Source organism: Mobula birostris, chromosome 16, assembly GCF_030028105.1.
Source record: "Mobula birostris isolate sMobBir1 chromosome 16, sMobBir1.hap1, whole genome shotgun sequence".
Lineage (NCBI taxonomy): Eukaryota > Metazoa > Chordata > Chondrichthyes > Myliobatiformes > Myliobatidae > Mobula > Mobula birostris.
Window position 1 is genome coordinate 63,612,323 of NC_092385.1, and position 24,297 is coordinate 63,636,619.

The 24,297-nt window shown below is 43.8% G+C and overlaps 1 protein-coding gene across 8 annotated transcripts in view; it reads left to right on the forward strand.

Moving 5' to 3' along the window:
• The window catches only part of LOC140211181 (voltage-dependent calcium channel subunit alpha-2/delta-2-like), a 1,200,890-nt gene that overhangs the window by 943,504 nt on the left and 233,089 nt on the right, over positions 1–24,297 (forward strand). For all 8 annotated transcript variants that reach the window (XM_072280736.1, XM_072280740.1, XM_072280737.1 and 5 more), the window contains 2 exons: positions 19,957–20,007; positions 22,348–22,447. In XM_072280736.1, coding sequence (XP_072136837.1) covers positions 19,957–20,007; positions 22,348–22,447 — 151 coding nt within the window. The remainder of the gene's footprint in view (positions 1–19,956; positions 20,008–22,347; positions 22,448–24,297) is intronic.

Below are 24,297 nucleotides of genomic sequence, written 5' to 3' on the forward strand. Positions count from 1 at the left end.
CCTGATTTAGCCTGCCTGTCAAAGTGGTGTTGGGATGTGGCTGCTGCAGCATGCAAACAGATACTTGGAGCCACAGGTGGGAGACGAGTGTCCGGTGGGGACCAAAGGTGAGTAAGATGCCCCAGAATGCACACATTATGTCCCTTCACCCCTCGCTTTCACCCCATACAGCCCTTTGTTCACTTACAGCCAATCAAAATAAAAGTCGACTGCATACACTGGACAGATTCCTCCATCGATAATTATTAGGTACTAATGCAGTTTTATAGTACTGCATTGATAGTATTCCAATTCTTCCATATTTCATTTAAATACATAATTTATTACTCAGTTAAAACAGCAGTTTATCTTCTTATACCTTTGTAACTATTTTGATGAAATTTTGGCTAATTGTGGCAGCCGCCTAATTGGGTCAAAATGTACTGGGCTGGATGTTAACCAGAATCTACTGTATATCCAAAACTGCAGCCTTTCTTTCTGAACTCTAGAGAATTATTCATGTTGCTGGGACCCAAAGCCTTGAGTTATAAGGTGAGATTGGATAGGCTGGGTTTTGTTTCTCCTTAAGCCAAGGAGGCTAAGAGGTGCCATGATAGAGGTACATAAGATTATGGGAGCCATAAATATAGTTATTAACCAGTCACAAGGAAATCTGCAGATGCTGGAATTTCAAGCAACACACATAAACGTTGCTGGTGAACACAGCAGGCCAGGCAGCATCTCTAGGAAGAGGTACAGTCGACGTTTCAGGCCAAGACCCTTGTTTGTTTTACATGGTAGGGGCGTTTAAAGTTAGAGGGTCTAAATTTAAAATGATAAGAAGGAATTTAGTAGGAATGCGGTGGAGTTAATTTTCACACAGAGTAGTTAGCATCTGTAATGAGATTCCAGAGGAGCTGGCAGAGACAGAAACAGTCACAACATTTAAGGGACATCTGGACATGGTAAGTGAGATAAGCACAGATAGATACGATGGTCAGCACAGACACAGTGAGCCAAGACTCTGCTTCCATGCTGTGCAATTCTTTTGTTTTGATATGATGATTGACGCCAAATATGTTGTTGTATAAGTAAGAGGGGTAGGTGTAATAAGCTGTAGCTTCAACCTACACCCTTTCAGTCTGTTTTAAAGAATATCTATTGTTTTGTGATAATTTTGTCCTATGAAATCATTGTTATGAAATCATCATTGAAAATGATGCCTTTTGTTATGTTTGTACTGACCGAAATAAATTTCATTCATTCATTCATTCATTCAATTCACTCATCTCTGTGAGTTCACTGAGCTCTAACAGTGCCTCATTTGGTAAGAACCTCAGGATGCAATCAAATCCATTCATATTTCTGCTTTCCTCTGTAACAACAGTCTCCTCTGACACTCTGAGGTACCCAGCCTCTTCTTTTGCCTGCTTCACTGACAGCAGTCTTCAACTTTCAAGTCCAACATTCTCGAATTCTTTCCTTTTTTTGATCTACTTACCTCAATTTCTCCTTACATAATGTTACATTTACTAAATAGTCCTGTGAAATATTTCAGCATGTTTTGCTGCTGAAAAGGTCCGAATTAAACGAGTTAAGAGGATAGGTTGAGCAAGCCAGCACTTTTCTCTCTGGAGCAAAGGAGGATGAGAGGTGACTTGATAGAGGTGTACAAGATAAGAGGCGTACACAGAGTGGACAGCCAGAGAATTTTTCCAGAGCAGAAATAGCTCATACAAGGGGACATAATTTTAAGGTGATAGGGAGAATGTCAGAGATAAGGTGTTTTACACAGAGGCTGGTGAATGCACGAACTGCTCTTGTAGAGGTAGGTACATTAGGGACATTTAAGAAACTCTTAGACAGACACATGGATGATAGAAAAATGGAGGAATATGTGTGAGGGAAGGGTTAGACTGATCTTCGAGTAGGTTAAAAGGTCAGCACAACATTGTGGACGAAAGGAGCTGTACTGTTCTATAATGCTCTATGTTCTACACCTCTCATCAGGGAAGAAGCTATGCAGCACTCACATCAGGACCTTGAGACTCAAAAATGGTTACTTGCTCCTCCCCCAGCCGTCAGGCTGATGAACACCTCCACCCATTAACACCCTCACCTCACCATTATTTACAATCACATACAATCAGTCTATGTACAATCAACCTATGTACATACGGTCTATGTACAATTAGTCTATGTATGTCAGTCGACATGAAATCTGCCTACATACGGTCTATGTACAATCAACCTATGTACAGTCTATATACAATCAGTCTACATAAATCAGTCTACGTACAGTCTATGTACAATCAGTCTACGTATATCGGTCAATGTATATCAGTCTACAAATTTGCCTACATACGGTCTATGTACAATCAACCTATGCACAGCCTATGTACAATCAGTCTATGTATTATCAGTCTATATACAACCTATGTGCAATCAATCTATGTATATCAGTCTACGTGCAATCTGCCTACGTTCAGTCTGTGTGCAATCAGTCTACATATATCAGTCTACATACTATCAGTCGGTGTATATAACAGTTCCTTGTACATTATGTTTTATAGGATTGCTTTCATTTTTGTATTTATTGTGTTTTCTTTGTTTCTTTATTGTGTTTTTTATGCTGCATCAGACCCAGAGTAATAATCATTTTGTTCTCCTTTACACTTGTATACTGAAGAAAGAAAATAAACAAGCTTGAATCTTAACAAGCCTTCTAAATACTTGTTTTTGATGGTGAGATGATGTGTGAACTGAACTGACGTACCTGCAGGTTTCAGGGATTTCCCATAGATGTCAAGATTCACAGCAGCACTCACGAGAATCCCAGTGCTACCGTTTAGCATGTCCATCCCCAGCATGGTGTTAGCTGAGGATCAATTCGAACACACAGTTACAATTTGCCCACATTGGGATTTAACTGATCGGGATGAGCAATGAAGGAACAGTCACAGGGAGATCGAAAGTGTGTGGACAAATATGTGGCAAATGTGAAAGTAACAAAATAACTAATGTCATACCATATAAACCTCTGGTTTGACCATGATTGGAGTATTGTGTGCAGTTCTGGTTGCTGCATTACAGGAGGGATGTGGATCTTTGGGGAGGGTACGGGGGAGACTGTCTGGATCAGAGAGTACTAGTTATGAGAGGTTAAACAAACCTAGAGGAGTGTCAGAGGCTGAAATAATAGAAGTAGATAAAATCATTAGAGGCATAGATAGGTTAGATCCTCTTTTTCCCAAGGTGGAAATGTGAAATACAGTACCAGAGGACATTGGTTAAAGTTGGAGTATGGAAGGAGGTTAAAGGAGATGTTGGGGTCAGGTTACACAGAGGGTAGTAGGTGCCTGGAACACCCTGTCAGGAGAGATGGTAGAAATAGTTATGAGAGCAATGTTTAGGAGACAGTTCAACAAGCACATGTTTTTATTTCATGTTCCCTGCACATGCAGGTTTGTTGCTTTTAGTGTATAGGAAAGACGTGATAATGCTGGAAAAATGCAGAGGAGATGTATATAGAGATGGAGAAGTATTACCAGGATTGGAAGGCTCGAGTTATAAAGAGGAAGTGGATAGGGGAGAGATTATTTTACCCTTGACTGGAGGCTGAGGGGTGACCTTACAGAGGGATATAGATAGGATGAATAGTCAGTATATTTTTCCCCAGGCTCAGGAGTCTAAAACTGGAGAGTGTAGCTTTAGGCAGATAGATAGGTGCTTTATTGATCTCGAAGGAAATTACAGAGTCACAGATATACAAATATTAGAAGAGAAGTAAGAAAGAATTGAAAAATAAATTACCATACACAGCATAACAGGAGTGGGGGGTTATCACTTCCCTGGCTATAGATTGACTCTTTATAGAGCCTAATGGCCGAGGATAAGAATTACCTCATAGCTGCATACAGTGCAGTAGTCTTAGTCTATTACTAAAAGTGTTCTTATGTTCAGCCAAGTTGTCATGCAGAAGGTGAGAAACATTGTCCAGAAATGCAGGATTTTATGTATGGTTCTTTGTTCTATCACAGCCTCCAGTGTGTCCAGTTTGACTCCTATAGCTGAGCCAGCCTTTCTAATCAGTTTATTGAGCCTGTTGGCATCACCCATGTTGATGCCATTGCCCCAGCACACCATGGCATAGAAGATTGTACTGGTGACAATAGACTGGTAGACCATGTGAAGGAGAGGTCTGCGTACTCCATGCACCTCAGTCTCCTCTGGAAGTAGAGGGACTCTGGCCCTTCTTGTACACAGCTTCTGTGTTGGTGCTCCACTCAAGTCTGTCATCCAGGTGCACCCCCAGGTAGTTGTAGGTCCTCACCACATCCACGTCCTCACCATCAATAGTAACAGGGAGCAGTGCAGGCTTAGTCTTCCTAAAGTCCATCACTATCTCTCTTGCCTTACTGATGTTGAGCTACAGATGATTCACCTTGCACCATTTGACAAAGTCCTCCACCAGGGCCCTATATTCATCCTCCCATCCTCCCTTTATACACCCAACTGTTGCTGAGTCATCAGAGAATTTCTGCAGATGACATGACTCAGTGTTGTATCTAAAGTCTGAGGTATACAGGGTAAACAGAAAAGGAGCCAATACTGTCCCCTGTGGGGCTCCAGTGCTACTTATAGCCATGTCTGATACACAGCTCTGAAGCCACACAAACGGGGTCTGCCAATCAGATAGTCCATTATCCAGGATACAATGGAAGTGCCAACCTGCTCTGAATGGAGCTTTTCCCCCAGGAATGAGGTATTGACGGCACTTGAGAAATCAAAAATCATGATCCTCACAGTGCTGCCCTGCTTATTCAAATGGGGGTGGGGGGTAAGATTTAGATGGGAACTGAAAGGTATCTTTTACATACAGAGGATGGTGGGTATATGGAATGAGCTGCCAGAGGAAGTGATACACATCCTCTGTGTATCACTGTCAGAGGAAGAGGAGTTGGATACACATGCAATGTTTAAAAGGTACGGAGATAGGAAATCTTTAGAGAGATATGGTACAAGCAGCGGCCAATAGGACTATCTCAGGTAGTGAACTTAGCAGGGATGAGTAGGGCCGAAGGGCCTGTTTCTGTTCTATGTAACTCTGTGAATCCATCTACATCATGTGCTCATGTTCTGCAATGGATATTGAATCAGATCTCCAGAGAACAGCAGGGCACTGTAGCCACAGCCCTGGGTGTGGAGTTTGTGTGTTTTTCCTGTGAATGTTTGGGTTTCCTCTGCTGCTCCAGTTTGCTCCCACATCACAAAGATATGTGGGCAATGGGTTAATTGCCCACATAATTTACCCCTCAGTAAATTACCTCAGCATGTAGGTATAGGTGAGTGTCAGAATCAGAGGGGAATTGACGGAAATATGGAGAAGGGGAGCGGGAATAAAACACAATTTGTGTCGAGTTAGTGTGAATGGGTACATGGCACTCAAAGCACCTCTTCCTGCAGCTTATGATTCTATAACTCCGAAGATTTATTTCTTAGCCTATAATAGTTATTATAGACATTTTAAAATGCCATTGCTTATTATTATCAGCCAAGCCTCCATACGGAAGGTTACTTGTCACTTGTCTTGGGGCACTGCTGTACGCAGTTATCAGAACAGTGATGCTGAGTAGTTTTAGCACATGGCCAAGTGGTTAAGGCATTCATCTAGTGACTTGAAGGTCACTAGTTCGAGCCTTGGCTGAGGCAGTGTGTGTGTCCTTCAGCAAGGCACTTAACCACACATTGCTCTGCGATGGCACCGGTGCCAAGCTGTATGGGTCCTAATGCCCTTCCCTTGGACAATATTGGTGTCGTGGAGAGGGGAGACTTGCAGCATGGGCAACTGCTGGTCTTCCATACAACCTTGCCCAGGCCTGTGTCCTGGAAACCCTCCAAGGCACAAATCCAAGGTCTCATGAGACTAACAGATGCCTATAAGATGCTGAGGAGATGTGTGGAAAGATACTACTGCCTGACTACTGGGTGTCCTCACCATTTTCTGTTTTTATCTCAGATTTCCAGCCTTTGATTTTTTTTTGTTTGCAACTAGAAATACAAAAGCTTAAGATGAACAATCCAGAGATCTGAGCTCAAACCCCACTGAGGAATTTAAATTAATATAATAATTTGGTAGGCGCCAACTGGCTGTAGTAATGATGATTCCAAGAATGAGTGGATTGTCATAAACCCTCCCATCTAGTTTACTGATGAACCAGGGGAAACCTACCAACCTTAGCCAAGTGAGAATGCCAAATCTCTGCTTATTAAATCACAGAGTGTCACAAGTGCGGAGCAAGGGTGGACCCAAATGCAGGACACAAACACGTTTTGTAGGGTTAACTAAATAGAGTTTATTAATAATTACGAGGAAAGCCATGACGCAAGGATAGAACAGAGAGAAATCAAGGAGAGAGTAAAGTGGAAGCGGGAATAAGTGTAATGGACAAGGACTCAGGCCCTGGACTAGGCTGGGACTAAGGTCTGGGCTAGGACTGGGAGCATGGACTTGGAACACGGACCTCGGAGCTAGGACTTGATACTTGGAACCTCAGAGCCAGGACTTGATACTAGAACCTTGGAGCTTGGACTTGGAACTCAAACACAGGACATAGAACACTGAGCCGGGACTCCTCCTTAGACACAGGATGGAGTCGGGACTCTTGACACAGGGTCAGGACCCTTCCAGGGTACAGGGCCGGAACCCCCTTTAGACACAGGACATGGATACGGAGACCACACAACGATGACAGTACTTTAACTGGGCACAAGTACGCTCCAAGCAGCGGCGAGTTCTTGACTCACCCCGGCGGGTGAACTTTGACTGACCCGTTCTGGCAAGGGAAGGCGGCTTGCTGGCACTTGCTTCGGGACGAGACTTGGCTTGCTCCGGCAAGAAACTTAGTTGGCTCCAGCCAGGTGACATTGGCTCGCACTATCTTCGGTGACTACGATAATGCTCTCGCACCGAACGGCTGAAAGCCGGAGACTTATAAACTGCCAGTTCAGTCGAGAGTAAATTGCCTTAAATCACCAAGCCCGAGGGACACAGGAAAACAGGGAATTAAAGGGAAACAGGGAGTCAATGGTCCAGATTGTAACACAAACAAAGTAAATTTAAAGGGAACCTGATCCAGACCATGACACAGAGTTGCCAATTTTCACACTGCATGCCAGTCACTGGGTCAACACTTAAAGTCATCAGAACACAATGGGGCAAGGAAGATTAAGAGATCAGGGAACAAGGAATTCCATATTCTTCAGTAGCCAGAACTGGATGATGTCCTCAAGGTGCATATTGATCAGGGCCATGCAGCCATTTCACTGTTCACTTTGAGCATCCATTTGGCATAAGTTGCTACTGTGTTTCGTCTGACATGTTTCCCTGAAAGTTCAGCAGAAGGCACAGTGTGACTATGTATGTCATCATGTTGGTTCCTGACTCAACAATTCTTTCCATTTACAGTGCATGGATTTGTCCGTTCAATGCTTCTGCAAAATGAATTTCGAGGCAAGTGCCAGAGCTTCTTGCCTGTCTGCTTTCATAAATTTAACACCATTCACTTTGGAGTGGGCACTCTGGCATGTGGAGGAGACTACTGCTTCACAGGTCAGGTAATCCAGGTTCAATCCTAACTTCTGGTACTGGCTCTCTGAGGCTTGCAGTTTCTCCCTCTGTGACTATGTGAGTTTCATCCCTCATCCCAGAAACGTGTGAGTTGGTAGTCATTAGCCCTTAAACTATGCGTAGGCGAGTGGTAGAATCTTGGCGGTATTCAAGTCAAGTTTAATATTATTTAACTATATACATGTATATAATGTATATAACCATATAATGTATATGGAAACGAGACATCGTTTCTCTGAACCAGAGTGTAAAGTACAGTAGTACACAAAAGGATAAAATATACAGATGAATCAAACATAAATAACAAACTCAAGACCATTGCCATTTCTTTGACTTTGTCATGTTAGGCAAGGATAGCAAGATCTTACATCTGCCGACCCCAGAGCCTGCTGGCCCCGACGCTAGCAGGCATGAACTTTGGATTGCAGCCCCCACCATTGATCTCAGCGGCTCCAGCAATCCAGGGTATATTCAAAACCCAGAATCCAGCACCATCAATGCGGGCTCCAACGACCATGGACACCTTCGAAGTGATTGCGCAACCACCAACTGCGACTCCAGGCTGGGTCTTCACATGCTGCTATTGTGACTCCCGTCTCCCCTTCCCCCACCACCACTCTGCAACCCCATCTCCCTCAGATCCCACAGTCAATTCCTGGGCCCTCAGAGGCTCCTTCTTCCTCTCACCCCAACCCTACCCTCTCCACTAACACCACCAGCCTCCCTCACCCTCCCCCCTCTGGTCCCACTTCTCATCCGTGCTGGGTCTTTACCATCCCCTCAGACCTTCAACTCTCTGAGGCAGAGAGCTCTGTCCTCAGTAAGGGTCTTATGTTTGTCTCCCTTCGCCCACACCTCAGCGAGTTCCGCATTCGCCATGACACTGAACTCTTCGCAGCCGGCTCTGTCTTCGAGCCTACTTCTTCAGCAAGGCCTTTGCTACCCTGAGCGATGACTCCTTCTCCTGTCTTCAACCCTCCTCCTCTTCATGGACACCCCACTCTGGTCTTCTGCCTGCTCTGGATCTCTTTATTGCTAACTGCCTACGGGACGTCAACCGTCTCGACTTCACCACACCTTGTTTCCATTCCAACCTCACTCCTTCCGAACACTCTGCTCTCTGCACTAATCCTAACCTTACTATAAAACCAGCCGATAGAGAATATTTATCAACTAATTGTTCAAAGGACCTCAGTCTACCTTCTTTAAATAAATCCAAAGAAGAATTAATACCTTTATTTTTCCAAAATAAAAAAATTGGATCACTCAAAGAAGGCTTAAAAAAGTAGTTTCAATAAATTAAACTACAAAGCTTAAATTTTTTAAGATTAAAAAAATTGCGGAACTGAAGCCAAGTTTGTAAAGAATGCTTAATCACAGGGTATAAGTTTAAATTAGCAACTTTAGCTAATTGTGTAGGCAAAGCAGCTCCCAAACGAAGTTAAATAAAACCGTTTCACAGCTTTCAATTCCAAATCTACCTAGATAGGCCGATCCTTCTTATCAACCCAATGTAACCAAAAGGACATGTATCGCACATTAACAGCCCAGTAATACATTCTCAAATTAGGCAAAGCGAGACCTCCATCCTTTTTCAACTTTTGTAAATGATATTTACTAATTCTTGGTCTTTTATTATTCCAGATAAAAGATAAAATAATAGAATCAATCCGGTCAAAAAACTTCTTAGTCAAAAAAAAGGGATATTCTGAAATAGATATAAAAATGTTGGTAGAATCATCTTTTTGACTATATGGATGTGACTAACAAGTGAAAATGTAAGTGGACTCCATCTACTAAATAAATATTTCATAGAGTCTAACAAAGGAACAACATTGGCTTTATAAAGATCCTTATATTTTCAGTGATTGTGACACCTAAATAACTAAAAGAATCTGTGACTTTGAAAGGAGTATTGTCATACATAGAATCGGATTCATTTATAGGAAGCAATTCACTTTTACTAAAGTTTATTTTATATCCTGAAACTCTCCAAATTCATTAAATAATTTTAACAAGGCAGGAATAGATTCCTCAAGATTTGATATATAAACCAATAAATCATCTGCATAAAGAGATATCTTATGAATGGTCTCATTCACAGAAATCCCGTAAATATTTTTAGCTTCACTGAGAGCAATAGCAAGGGGTTCTAATATTAAATTAAATAACAAAGGACTTGATGGACAGCTTTGTCTTGTCCCCAATGAAAGCTGAAAAAAAGGAGACCTACAGTTATTAGTAATAACAGTAGCAAAAGGAGCTTTTTATATCATTCTAATCCAATTATTAAAATTAACACCAAAACCAAATTTCTCTAAAACATTAAATAGATATTTCCATTCGACTCAATCTTTTTACGATATCTCCAATTTAGACATTTCTTACAAAAATATTTAAGTAATTTTCCTTACATATTGGATGCTGACCTGTTAGATACTATTGTGAGTACAAACCCTTCGATGAAGGGTTCCATTGGAAGAATTTATAATCTACTATTACAATGGGATAAGCGTCCTTTATTTAAGATTAAACAAGATTGGGAAAAGGAACTCAATTTGACTTTTACGACAGAAGATCGGATGCGGATTCTGAAGCTGGTTAACTCTTCTTTGATCTGTGCTAGTCATTCACTGATTCAATTTTAAATTGTACATCGTTACCATTTGACAAAGGAAAGATTGTCTAAAATATTCCCTAATGCTGGTAGTTATTGTGATAGATGTAAAACTGAGACAGCTACACTGACACACATGTTTTGGTCTTGTTCTATGCTGGAGCAGTTCTGGAAGTCAGTTTTTTTCGACAATTTCTAAAGTACTTAAAATTAATTTACAACCTAACAAATTAACTGTGCTTTTTGGAATAATTTCTCAAAATATCCATGTGTCTGACCAACATGTTATTGCATTTGTTACATTGATAGCTAGGAGGGCCATTTTGTTGAAGTGGAAGGACACAACAGCTTCACAATGGTCCTCTCAAGTGAAGCTATGTCTTAGTTTGGAGAAAATTAGAAGTCGAACCTTTGAACCTATGTTTGATTTTGAGAGAAGATGGGGTTCATTTGCTCGTTACTATCATTTGAGTTAATTGATGGATTCTCCATGATCTAATTGTAAATTTTTTTTGGTACTTTTTTTTTGCTAGCGGTTTCATGTTTATCTTTAGAAGCTTTATGTATGACGCATGGCTCTGGGGTTGAACACCTGATGGGATTTTTCTTTTTTCCCACTTTGCTTAGTAGGGGTTTCTTTTCATCACAAAATTTTTTTCAATTTTTATAAAATGTTTTTTTTCTTGAGACATTGTAAGTGGTGTTTACTTCGATGCACTCGTGTTTATTTTGGAAAAAAAATAATTTAAAAATTTGAAAAGAGAAACCCGCCAATAAAGGGGGTGCTGTTGTAGTCTGGTGTACTGACCTCTACCTTGCCGAGGCACAGCGACAACTCATGGATACCTCCTCTTATTTACCCCTCGATTATGACCCCACTAAGGAGCACCAGGCCATTGTCTCCCACAGCATCACCAACTTTATCAGCTCAGGGGATCTCCCAACCACTGCTACCAACCTTATTGTTCCCACACCCCGCACTTCCCATTTCTACCTCCTACCCAAGGTCCACAAACCTGCCTGTCCTGGTAGACCCATTGTCTCAGCTTGCTCCTGCCCCACCAAACTCATTTCTGCATACCTCGACACTGTTTTAAACCTCCCTTGTTCAATCCCTTCCCACCTATGTTCATGACACTTCTCACGCTCTGAATTTTTTGAATGATTTTAAGTTCCCTGGCCCCCGCCGCTTTATTTTCACCATGGATGTCCAGTCCCTATATACCTCCATCCCCCACCAGGAAAGTCTCAAAGCTCTCCGCTTCTTTTTGGATTCCAGACCTAACCAGTTCCCCTCTTCTACCACTCTCCTCCGTCTAGTGGAATTAGTCCTTACTCTTAATAATTTTGCCTTTGGCTCCTCCCACTTCCTCCAAACTAAAGATGTAGCCATGGGCACCCGTATGGGTCCCAGCTAAGCCTGCCTTTCTGGTGGCTTTGTGGAACAATCCATGTTCCAAGCCAATACTGGTATCTGTCCCCACTTTTCCTTTGCTACATCGACGACTGGATTGGCGCTGCTTCCTGCACGCATGCTGAGCTCGTTGACTTCATTAACTTTGTCTTCAGCTTTCACCCTGCCCTCAACTTTACCTGGTCCATTTCCGACACCTCCCTCCCCTTTCTTGATCTTTCTGTCTCTGTCTCTGGAGACAGCTTATCTACTGATGTCTACTATAAGCCTACAGACTCTCACAACTACCTGGATTATTCCTCTTCCCACCTTGTCTCTTGCAAAAATGCCATCCCCTTCTTGCAATTCCACCGTCTCCGCTGCATCTGCTGTCAGGATGAGGCTTTTCATTCCAGGACGAAGGAGATGACCTCCTTTTTTAAAGAAAGGGGCTTCCTTTTCTCCACCATCAACTCTGCTCTCAAACGCATCTCTCCCATTTCACGCACATCAGCCCGCCACCCCACTAGGAATAGGGTTCCCTTGTCCTCACCTACCACCCCACCAGCCTCCGGGTCCAACATATAATTCACTGTAACTTCCGCCACCTCCAACGGGATCTCACCACGAAGCACACCTTTCCCTCCCCACCTTTCTGCTTTCCGCAAGGATCACTCCCTACACGACTCCCTTGTCCATTCGTCCCCCCCCCCATCCCTCCCCACTGATCTCCCTCCCGGCACTTATCCTTGTAAACAGAACAAGTGCTACACATGCCCTTACACCTCCTCCCTTACCACCATTCAGGGCCCCAGGCAGTCCTTCCAGGTGAGGCGACACTTCACCTGTGAGTCGGCTGGGGTGATATACTGCGTCCGGTGCTCCTGATGTGGCCTTTTATATATTGGCGAGACCCGATGCAGACTGGGAGACCACTTTGCTGAACACCTATGCTTTGTCGGCTAGAGAAAGCAGGATCTCCCAGTGGCCACACATTTTAATTCCACATCCCGTTCCCATTCTGACATATCTATCCACGGCCTCCTCTACTGTAAAGATGAAGCCACACTCAGGTTGGAGGAACAACACCTTATATTCCGTCTGGGTAGCCTCCAATCTGATGGCAGAAACATTGACTTCTCTAACTTCCGTTAATGCCCCACCTCCCCTTCATACCTCATCCCTTATTTATTTATTTATTTATTTGTTTAATTTTTCTCTTTTTCTCTCTCTTTTTTCTCCCTCTGTAACACCTATAACACCTTGCCCATCCTCTGGGCTCTCCTCCCCTTTCTTTCTCCCTGGGCCTCCTGTCCCATGATCCTCTCATATCCCTTTTGCCAATCAACTTTCCAGCTCTTAGCTCCATCCCTCCCCCTCCTGTCTTCTCCTATCATTCCGAATCTCCCCCTCCCCTCCCACTTTCAAATCTCTTTCTATCTCTTTTTTCAGTTAGTCCTGACGAAGGGTCTAGGCTCGAAACGTCGACTGTACCTCTTCCTAGAGATACTGCCTGGCCTGCTGCGTTCACCAGCATTTTGTATGTGTGTTGCTTGAATTTCCAGCACCTGCAGATTTCCTCATGTCTGCGTGCATTAATATTAAGCATTGTAAGATGCAGAACAGATTAACCAGTGACATTTTGAATACAATGCAGCAGGGAGTTCAGAAGCCTAATGGCCTGGGAGAAGGAACTGTTTCTCATCTTGACAGTTCTTGTCTTTATGCATCGTAGTTTCCTGCCTGATGGTAGAAAGTCAAAGAGAATGCTGGATGGATGGGTGGGATCCTTAATAATACTAAGGGCTCTGCATTTGCAGTCCCCAACCTTGTTTTTCAAAGATTAAAGATTCAAAGATTCAAAGAACTTTATTGTCATTCTAACCATACATCAACTCTGCAGGGCAGAATAAGACAGCGTTTCTCAGGGGCAGTGCAATCATAACATAACAAGCGCAACACTAAATAATAAACATAACAATAAATAGTAAAACACAACAGCCACATGTCAGTTAAAATCAGTTATAAGTGTCCAGTGCAAGTTAAAAGTGTCCAAAGCAGAGTCAGGTAGAGCAGCTAGTTAGCAGTCTGACTGCCCGTGGGAGGAAGCTGTTTAGTAGCCTTGTGGTTTTAGTTTTGATGCTCCTGTAACGTTTGCCTGATGGCAGAAGAACACACAGTTCATGGAGAAGGTGTGAGAGGTCTTTAATGATGTACTGTGTCTTCTGGAGGCATCGACTCTGAAAGAGGTCTTGGACAGAAAGTAGGGAGACCCCAATAACCTTCTCTGCTCCCCTAACCACCCTCTGCAAGGCTTTTTTGTCGACAGCACTGCAGCTGGAGTACCAGGTAGTGATGCAAAAGGTCAGCACACTCTCAACCACGCCTCTGTAGAATGTAGTTAAGATGTTAGTGGGGAGTGATGCTTGTTTAAGCTTCCTCAGAAAGTGCAATCTCTGCTGGGCCCGTTTCACAATCCCAGTGGTGTTCCTGGACCAGGTGAGATTGTCCGAGATCTGCACCCCGAGGAACTTGATGTTTTCCACTCTCTCCACTGTGGAGCCGCTGATGCTGAGGGGTGTGTGCTCAGGCTGAGACCGTCTGAAATCAACGATCATCTCCTTGGTTTTGGTGACATTAAGCATCAAGTTGTTATCCCTGCACCAGCTGTCCAGGTGTTTGACCTCCTCCCTGTACATAGTTTCATCATTTTTGCTGATAAGCCCCACCACTGTGGTATCATCTGCAAATTTAATGATCAGGTTCTCCTTGAATCTGGCTGCACAGTCATGTGTTAGCAGTGTAAACAGCAATGGGCTAAGCACACAGCCTTGTGGGGATCCAGTGCTCAGTGTGATGGAGTCAGAGATGTTCCTGCCAACACAGACTGACTGTGGTCTCTCTGTCAAGAAATCCAGAATCCAGCGACACATGGCAGTGCTAAGGCCAAGCAGTGACAGTTTCTCCACTAGTCTCTGCGGGATGATGGTATTGAACTGAAATCAATGTACAGGATTCTGGCATAAGTGTCTTTGTTGTCCAAGTGAGAGAGAACTGTGTGCAGTGTGGTGGATATTGCGTCCTCCGTAGAGCGATTTGGACGATAAGCAGACTGCAGAGGATCCAGCGATGAGGGGAGGCTGGCTGTGATCTGAGGCTTGACAAGCCGTTCAAAACTTTTCATCACTATGGGGGTCAGGGCAACGGGACGGTAATCATTCAGACAGGCTACAACTGATTTCCTTGCTACAGGGATGATTGTGGAGGTTTTGAAGCATCTGGGGACAATAGCTTGACTAAGGGAGATGTTGAAAATATCTGTCAGGACATCTGCTAATACATCAGCACATTCCTTGAGCACACGTCCAGGGATGTTGTCGGGACCTCCCGCTCTTCGTGGGTTGACCCTGGCAAGGGTCCTCCGTGTTTGCTCTGGATCAATGATTGGAGCCGGCTGGTCAGATGGTAAAAAGGGACTGGCTCTCCCTCTTGCTGTAGTGTTTGATGCTTCGAAGCGGGCAAAGAAATTGTTAAGCCTGTCTGGTAGAGAGGCGTCGCTGTCATCAGTTTTCTGCCTGATCTTGTAGTCTGTCAGAGCTTTAATTCCCTGCCACATCCGTCTGGTGTCACCTGTGTCACAGAGGTGTCCATGTATTTTGCCCGCGTAGGCCCTTTTCGCTTTCCTGATCCCTAGTGAAAGCGCAGACCTGGCTGAGCAAAGCGCACTCCTGTCCCCCGATCTGTAGGCTGTGTCACGGGCCTTCAGTAGTGAACGCACCTCTGTTGTCATCCATGGCTTTTTATAACCACGTGCGGTGAAGGTTTTCATCACAGTGACATCCTCTGTGCATTTGGCTATGTAGCTGATTACTGCCTCCGCATACTCCTCAATATCTGTATGGTCGTCATAGGAGGCTGCTGTTTTGAATATGTCCCAGTCTGTGTGCACAAAACAGTCTTGTTGTGCTGAGGCTGCTCCTTTTGGCCAGACCCTTATCTCTCTTTTCTCTGCTCTCACACGTTTAAGCAGTGGTTTATATGCTGGTGTTAGCATGACAGATATGTGGTCAGAGTGGCCAAGGTAGGGACGGGGGGCTGCTTTGTATGCCTGTGGTGTGTTGGTATAAACCAAGTCCATCGTCTCCCCTGGTTTTGAAATCCACATATTGCCGGAATTTGGGGAAAACACCACCACGAACCGGTTTAATATTGACAATATTCTTGCGGACCGGCCGACCGGGGGAGGTGGGGTGGGAGGGAGGGGAGGGCTTGATCTTCTTCCCGCGCTGACACGGATGATGTGTGCATTCAAGTTCAACAATGCGTGACAGGGAATGAGGAAAGGCGTAGCTGACTCATATCGCCAAATCATACCATTTCCTCGCGGCCCGGTAGCACATGCTTTGCGGCCCGGTGGTTGGGGACCACTGCTCTCAGCTGTTCTCACAGTAGGGACTTCAGGTCTGATGCTTGACTACTCCCCTACCAGATGGAGATGCAACTTGTCAGGACGCTCTCAATGGTGCTCCTGTAAAACAGATAAGATGGGGTGGGAGGAGGGGGAAGCCTTGCTTGCCTCGATCTTCTTAGGAAGTAGAGGTGCTGCTGTGCCCTCTTGGCCAGGGAGGTGATGTGAACTCCCAGGAACCTGGCCCACCTAACACTTTCTATGGAGGAGCAGAGGGGGGTGGTTGGTCTACACCTTCCTGAAGTCCTTTGTCTTCTCCACATTCAGGCTTGGGTTGTTCTTCTCACACCAATTCACCAGCTGCTCCACCTCCTCTCTATACTCCATCTCGTCACCATTCTTCATAAGGCTGTTGTGTATTCCGTAAACTTGATGTCACATTTTGAACTGGACCCTGCGACACAATCATGCGTCAGCAGTGGGATGAGCACACAGTCAGTGCTCAGTGTAATGGAACTGACAGACTGACTTTGGCCTTACTATTAAGAAGTCCAGTATCCAATTGCAGAGGGAGGTGTTGAGACCCAGTGAGGACAGTTTCTCCACCAGTTTCTGCGGTATGGTGGTGTTGAATGCTGAACTGAAGCAGCACCCCATTTTCCAGGTGGGACAGGACAGAGTGGAGGGCAGAGGCTATTGCATTGTCAGTGGATCGATTTGAGCGATAAATGAACTGGAAAGGGTCCAGTGTAATCGAGAGAAAGGCTTAATGCACTCCATGACCAGCTGCCCAAAGCATTTCATAATGGTTGATGCTAATGTCACTGGATGATGGCTATTTAGGCAGGTTACTATCACCTTTTTTGGCATTTTCTTTGCCTTGAAAACTGTGAGGACAATGGATTGTTCCAGAGAGAGATGTTGACTATATCCGTCAGCACCTGCATCAGCTGAACTATGCAGTCTTTCAGAACCCGGCTTGGTATACTATTGGGCCCCACAGCTTTGCTTTCGGGGTCTTTCTAACCTCAGCTTCAGGCAGACAGAGTGTCTGCTTCCTGGGGAGGAGGGATGTCTTCCTCACCAGCTCTTTGTTCTGTGCAGCAGACCACGCATAGAAGACACTCAGCCTCTCAGGGAGTGAAACATCCTGGTCACTGATGTGCAGCGTAGACTTGTAGTCTGTAATCCTCTGAATTCCCTGCTACACGTGCCTTGTCTGTCTGGTATTGTAGAAGTGACTGTAAGTTCTCTGAGAATGCTCCCATTTTGCCTTCCTGTTGGAGCAATGGGAGAATAAAAAAGTCAGATTGGTGTAAATTGGTACTTGATGGTCATTTGGTGAAGACTTGATGGGCTGAAGGGTCTGTTTCTGTGTTTTATATTCTATAACACCTGTACTCCAATCCTTTCTTAACGAAAGCAACATTCTATTTGTCTTCCTAATCATTTGCTGCAACTGCATTCATCACTGAGATGTGTACAAGCACATCTAGACCTTCTTCAGCCTAGTCTGTCACCACTTTAAAAATGCTTTGCTTTCTTCTTTTGTGCAGCAAAGTGGATAATTTCACACTTTTCTCAAGATATTCCAACTGCCATGTTCTCGCCCACTCACTTAACTTCTCCACATCCCCTTGAAGCACTTACACCCCCACTCACATCCCACCTGATATTGTATTCTCAGCAAACTTGGAGATAGGATATTTGATTCCTCCTAGCCAAATTGTTGATATAGATTGTGAATAGCCAAACCCCCATCTCATGTTATCGATATTTATTGCTCGTTTATTTAATATTATTTTTATTTTTCTCCTTCTGTATTTGCACAGTTTGTGGTCATTTGCGCACTGGTTGCCCAGTTGGTGCAGTCTTTCGTTGGTTTACTCATGGTTATTAGATTTATTGAGTATGCCCGCAAAAAAACACATCTCAGAGTTGTATATGATGACACACAGTATGTAGACTTTGATGATAAATTTTCTTTGAACTTTGATTCCCTGTATTTCTGGTGGGTTTTTGTGCTTTTATTTGTAAAGACATTTACAGAGTAATTCCCCTGCTATTTCCTTATCCCCTATTATAATTTATTCCTTCTCTGTCCATGTTGACTTTCTCTTTTTTGCATATAGTTAATTTTTATTTGCCTTGCTAATCAATTCTCATAGTTTACCTTGACTTCTCTTTTCACTTTCTTGGTCCTCCTTTGTTAAATTCTAAACTATTCTCAATCCTCAGTCCTTCTGCACTTTAAATTCAAGATCAAGTATAAAGCTTACCAAGACAATGTTCCTCAGGACCAAGGTGCAAACCACAGTACATATATCTCATTCAGCACATAAAATAATATTAACAGATAATAAAATGAAAGATACGGTAACTTCATAAACATTTCCTAAGTCAGCTGTGGACGGGCCACATTTCCCGCTAGTGCTGCCAGGTTTGACACCACTCTGCTCTGGACTGAGCGTAGGTCACAGGCATAAGGGGAAAAAGATATGTCATGCATGACACAGAAGGATGCTGTGCAGTCTCTCCTGATAAAGTGAGGTCACTGAAGAAACATGTACTGTATAGTGAGTGGCTGGTGCTACTTCCTCCACTTCTCATGAAGTCTTTACACATTAACAATTATGACCATAGTGGACAGATATCCTCCAATCAACAAGCAGCTCTCCATCCACTTAAGAATGCAAAGGAGGGTTCTGGTGTTGAATTCCTCTGGGTCATATGTCAGAAAGCCCCCTCCCCTGTAAAGTCACATTTAGAGTTATCTCCTTTCTTGAACATGGTCACCATCTGTGAGAACTCTTGTATATCCTCCTCTCTTCCCAGATGTGGGAGATGAGATTGACTCCACCAAAGTTCAGAACCAGCAGGGATGCCTTCTGCTCCCCAGACCATGCTGTCCTTCAGTTAGCACATGAACATTTCAACAATAAATGGACTGGATAGGATGAAGTCACAGTCAAGAAGATGTTCAAAGTATTCCTTCCTGGCAGTCCTGATAACCTCTCTGTCCTTAGTAAGTTCCCCTCTGATTTTGGCTGTCAGTGGAGTAGGGCCAAGTATGGCTTTGACTGCACTAATGAAGTGTGCATGTCCTGGTTATTTGAGAAGGTGTACTTTGTGTACAGATTGACGTGTATTTGTATATGGCACCAATTTTCCATATACACAGATAACATTACACAGAGTGAACCAGTATCTATACCATAGTCTGTTTCAATTATATTTTCTAAATGCAGGGACTAGTTTAGACCATTTTTCACCATATTTATCCCAGATAATTGTTCTTTTGTGTGTGGCGTGTGGCCAAGTGGTTAGGGCGTTGGGCTCACGATCTGAAGGTCATGGGTTCGAGTCTTGGCCAAGACAGCATGTTGTGTCTTTGAGCAAGGCACTTAACCACACACTGCTCCAGTCCACCCAGATGAAAATGGGTACCGGCAGATGCTGGGGGTAAATTTTACGATAGACTGGCGTCCTATCCGGGGGGGGGGGGGGGAGTCTCGTACTCTCAGTCGCTTCACGCCACAGAAACCAGCATAAGCACCGACCTGATGGGCCACAAGGCTCGGGACAGACTTTAACTTTAATTTAAATTGTCCTTTAGTGTTAACGATGAACATCATGCACAGTTTGTTGAAGTGTGATCCTAATGGGATTGTTTCATTATTTTATCTCACTATGTTGGTTGTTGAATTAAAGCAAGACCTGTGGTGTGTTTATGGTGATGACTGTATCTGTTTTGAGAAGATAAATTATTATGCTATTCCTCTGTGGAGTATTTGAATGTATTTCAGAGAGTAATTTGTTTCCCTTCCAGAACCTTTCACTAAAAATCACCACCTATAATTTGCTCAGCTCTTATTAAAATGCAAGCATGAGAGACTAACTTGCATTCTCCCTGCTCCATTTCATTGCAGGTACATCCAAGGTGCCTCCTCCCCAAAGGACATGATGATTATAGTGGATGTGTAAGTACTAAATTGCTTGCTCTTCATTTACAAGATGATGCAGTGCCTTGAAATACCCAGCTTTGTTGAGCAGCAGTGGCACTGCAGCCTTTGAGTGGTGCTGCATACACCGTGTTGCATAACTATCTGCATTAGAGGGGATAATGGAGGAGGTATTCGTTGCCCTAGCAGGAATAAAGGTCGATAGATCCTCACGACCAGGGCTGCAAGAAGAAGAGTCTCGGCCTGACACATCGACTGTTCATTTCCATTGATGCTGCCTGACCTAATGAGTCCCTCCAGCATTTTGTGTGTGTTGCAGTAGGGTTCATATGCTTTACATACGTAGCCTTCAATAAACCCTTTATCAAGATCCCACATGGAAGGCAAATTCAAAAGATTAGAGCTCATGGGGTCCAAGTCAAGTTGGCAAATCAATCCACAGGTAGCTTAATTCAAAATTCAAAGTAAATTTTATTATCAGAGTACATAGAGTGGCATGCAAAGGTTTGGGCACCCTTGGTCAAAATTTCTGTTACTTTGAATAGCTAAGCGAGTAAAAAATGAACTGATTTCCAAAAGGCATAAAGTTAAAGATGACACATTTCTTTAATGCAAGGTTCAAAACATTCAAAGGAACACCTAAACAAGCCTCACACATCAAAGTTGCTGGTGAACGCTGCAGGCCAGGCAGCATCTCTAGGAAGAGGTACAGTTGACGTTTCGGGCCGAGACCCTTCGTCAGGACTTTAGTCAGTAGGCTTATAGTAGACATCAGTAGATAAGCTGTCTCCAGAGATAGAGACAGAAAGATTTAGAAAGGGGAGGAAGGTGTCGGAAATGGACCAGGTAAACTTGAGGGCAGAGTGAAAGTTGGAGGCAAAGTTAATGAAGTCAATGAGCTCAGCATGCGTGCAGGAAGCAGCGCCAATGCAGTCGTCGATGTAGCGAAGGAAAAGTGGGGGACAGATACCAGAATAGGTTTGGAGCATAAATTGTTCCACAAACCCAACAAAAAGGCAGGCATAGCTAGGACCCATGCGGGTGCCCATAGCTACACCTTTAGTTTGGAGGAAGTGGGAGGAGCTCTGTCGGATCCTTGCCTGCAATCGCAGTTTTTTTGACTTTGTCAAGTCATCCCCAATCTAAACAAGCCTGATGCATTTTTGAAAGAAGTTATGTTAAAATAGAACTTTTTGGCCACAGTGAGCAAAGGTATATTTGGGGAAAAAAGGGTGCAGAATTTCATGAAAAGCACTCCTCTCCAACTTTTAAGCACAGAGGTGGATCGATCATGCTTTGGGCTTGTGTTGCAGCCAGTGGCACGGGGAACATTTCATTGGTAGAGGGAAGAGTGAATTCAATTAAATACCAGCAAATTCTGGAAACAAACATCACACCGTCTGTAAAAAAAGCGAAAGGTGAAAAGAGCAACACACATCAAAGTTGCTGGTGAACGCAGCAGGCCAGGCAGTATCTCTAGGAAGAGGTACAGTCGACGTTTCGGGCCAAGACCCTTCGTTAGGACTAACTGAAGATAGAGCTAGTAAATCTCTTAGTAAATCTCTAGTAGCTCTTCTACTGGCGTTCACCAGCAACCTTGATGTGTGTTGCTTGAATTTCCAGCATCTGCAGAATTCCTCGTGTTTGTGAAGATGAAAAGAGGATGGCTTCTACAACAGGATAATGATCCTAAACACACCTTAAAATCCACAATGAACTACCTCAAGAGGTGCAAGCTGAAGGTTTTGCCATGGCCCTCACAGTCCCCTGACCTAAACATCATCGAGAATCTGTGGTCGACCTCAAAACAGCAGTGCATGCAAGACGGCCCAAGAATCTCACAGAACTAGAAGCCTTTTGCAAGGAAGAATGGGCGAAGAACCCCCAAACAAGAATTGAAAGGCTCTTGGCTGGCTACAAAAAGCGTTTACAAGCTATGATACTTTCCAAAGGGGGTGTTACTAAGTACTGACCATGCAAGATGCCCAAACTTTTGCTTCAGGCCCTTTTTCTTTTTTGTTATTTTGAAACTATAAAAGATGGAAATAAAAAAGTTTTCTTGCTTAAAATATTAAAGAACTGTGTCATCTTTAACTTTATGCCTTTTGAAAATCAGGTCACCTTTTACTTGCTTAGCTATTCACAGTAACAGAAACTTTGACCAGAGGTGCCCAAACTTTTGCATGATACTGTATATGTCGCCACATATTGATTGGGAAGGATGTGGTTGTGTGCATGATAGTATGTGGTTGTATGTATGCCTAGGTAGAGTGTGTGTGTATAGGCGATCTGTCACTATATGATGATTTCGCAGTGTTTGTACTGAACTCTGATGAATCACTGTGTTGCTTATTTCAGGAGTGGCAGTGTAAGTGGTCTGACACTGAAGCTGATGAAGACGTCTGTCATTGAGATGTTGGACACACTATCCGATGATGACTATGTTAATGTTGCTTCGGTAAGCACTGCAGAACCCGGCTGAGTATGCTAGTGCTATTCTCTACACAGGTGGCCTGACTTCAGATTGGCAGCTGCCGTATGTGATGCGAGTTTAATGTTAATGAGCTTGAAATCTAAAAACAACACAATCCAAAGCTTTAATCCATCAATGTGGGGAAGTTCCAAAACTGATTGAGGTGTAGTGTCAGGAAGCAAATTTGTTAGTTAAATCCACCTCTGTCCAATGAACAAATTGCATCAGCATGAATGGGGTTGTCTATCTCCTGGAATATTGCACAGAGAGACCAGCACATTCACTGACATTCACCCCTGAATATCGGGGGAGGCAGGCAAGGCTGTCTGGAATTATCCCATTGCTGGCCACCAGTATTTCTGGGTGTGGAGCTCTTGAGACTCCAGATTTCCCCAGAGAGAGAGCTCTGTAAAAGTCACAATTTATCTTCATGTAAATTGAGTTGATTTAAATGCATTTGATAGTTTTTGGGTGTTCTTGAGTTTGGAAACATAATAAATGTCAAACACTCTAGCTGTTTTGACTATCAATAAAGCACAGACCCTTGATTAAATCTGTGGTCAGTTCAGGAATCAGAAGTCTATTAGCCGATGGGAAAGCTCATCATTGAGCTTTGTCCAAACGCTGCTCAGTGCTGTGAAAGTACCTAGACCCAGGAACCAGGAGATGCTTCTTGAACGCACACTGCAGCTGACCATCAGAGAGCCTCCACTGGCCCCATAACCATTGGGAAGGAGGGACAGATGAAGCAGTGTTGGCATTCAAGGAATTAGCAGAGGAGCTTCACAAAGTAGAAAGATGGATTCTTTGGTGCTGCCTTTCTACACACCATCACCCCGCTCTTTCCCCTCCCTTGCTTCTCATTACTAACTCTTTTCCCAACCTCTCTCCCTTTCCTTGCCCTGCTCCCCGTCTCCCCTCCCTCACCCATCTTCCCCATCCTCTCCCCATTCTCCTCCCTCATTCCCCTTCCCTATTCTCTGCCCATTCCCTTCTCTCACTCCCTGTTTCCCCATTTTGCCCTCCCTCCCTCACCTACCCCTTTCCCCTTCCTCTTTACCCACCACCAGTGTCCCCGTTTGCTGCTGTTGCTGTAGCTGTCAGTTTGGGAACTCATTGAGCAACGTAAATGGGGGAAACAAGGAGTGAAAGTGCTCAGCTGCTGGTCTCCAGGTTTATGTTCTAAGCACAGCACTGTCTGTAGATGTCATCACAAACTTGTGTGTATTTTTCATTGTAAGATCAGGCTTCATATGGCAGAATGTCATGCGGCCAGGGTATTTTGTAATCACATTACTGCGAATTGCTTTGATAAATGATGTTCCTCAACTCACATCTTCTGCATCACAAGCCATTTCACACTTCCTTCAAAAAAAAACAAGAGAGCTGATTACTTCTGTAGTGGTCAGTCTGCTGAAGTTCCTGACAGGACAGTTAAATCCACACTGGCCAGTTGCAGTGTTTCAAAGGGCAAGTTCTGTTCTGCTGAACACTGTGTGCATGCTGCACTGGCAATGTTTGCAGGCTGCCCCAGCACACCCTTAGGTTGTGTTGATTGTTAGCACATTTCACTGTATGTTTCCATGTACTGTACATGATAAATAAATAATTATGAATCTGAATCGGAACTGAAAGAAGCTGCGGAGGTTGAGAAACTGACTAAAAGAGCAAGAGGTCCTGGGCTTTATAGATGGGTTACAGGAGCAAGGAGGTGATGAGAAGCCTTTACAAATCACTACTTGGGTTACAACAGGAGGATAGAGTCCATTTCTTGGGAACCATTCTTCAGGGTGCAGAAGAAAGTCATTTGACTATCAGCTTTGCTTATATCTTTA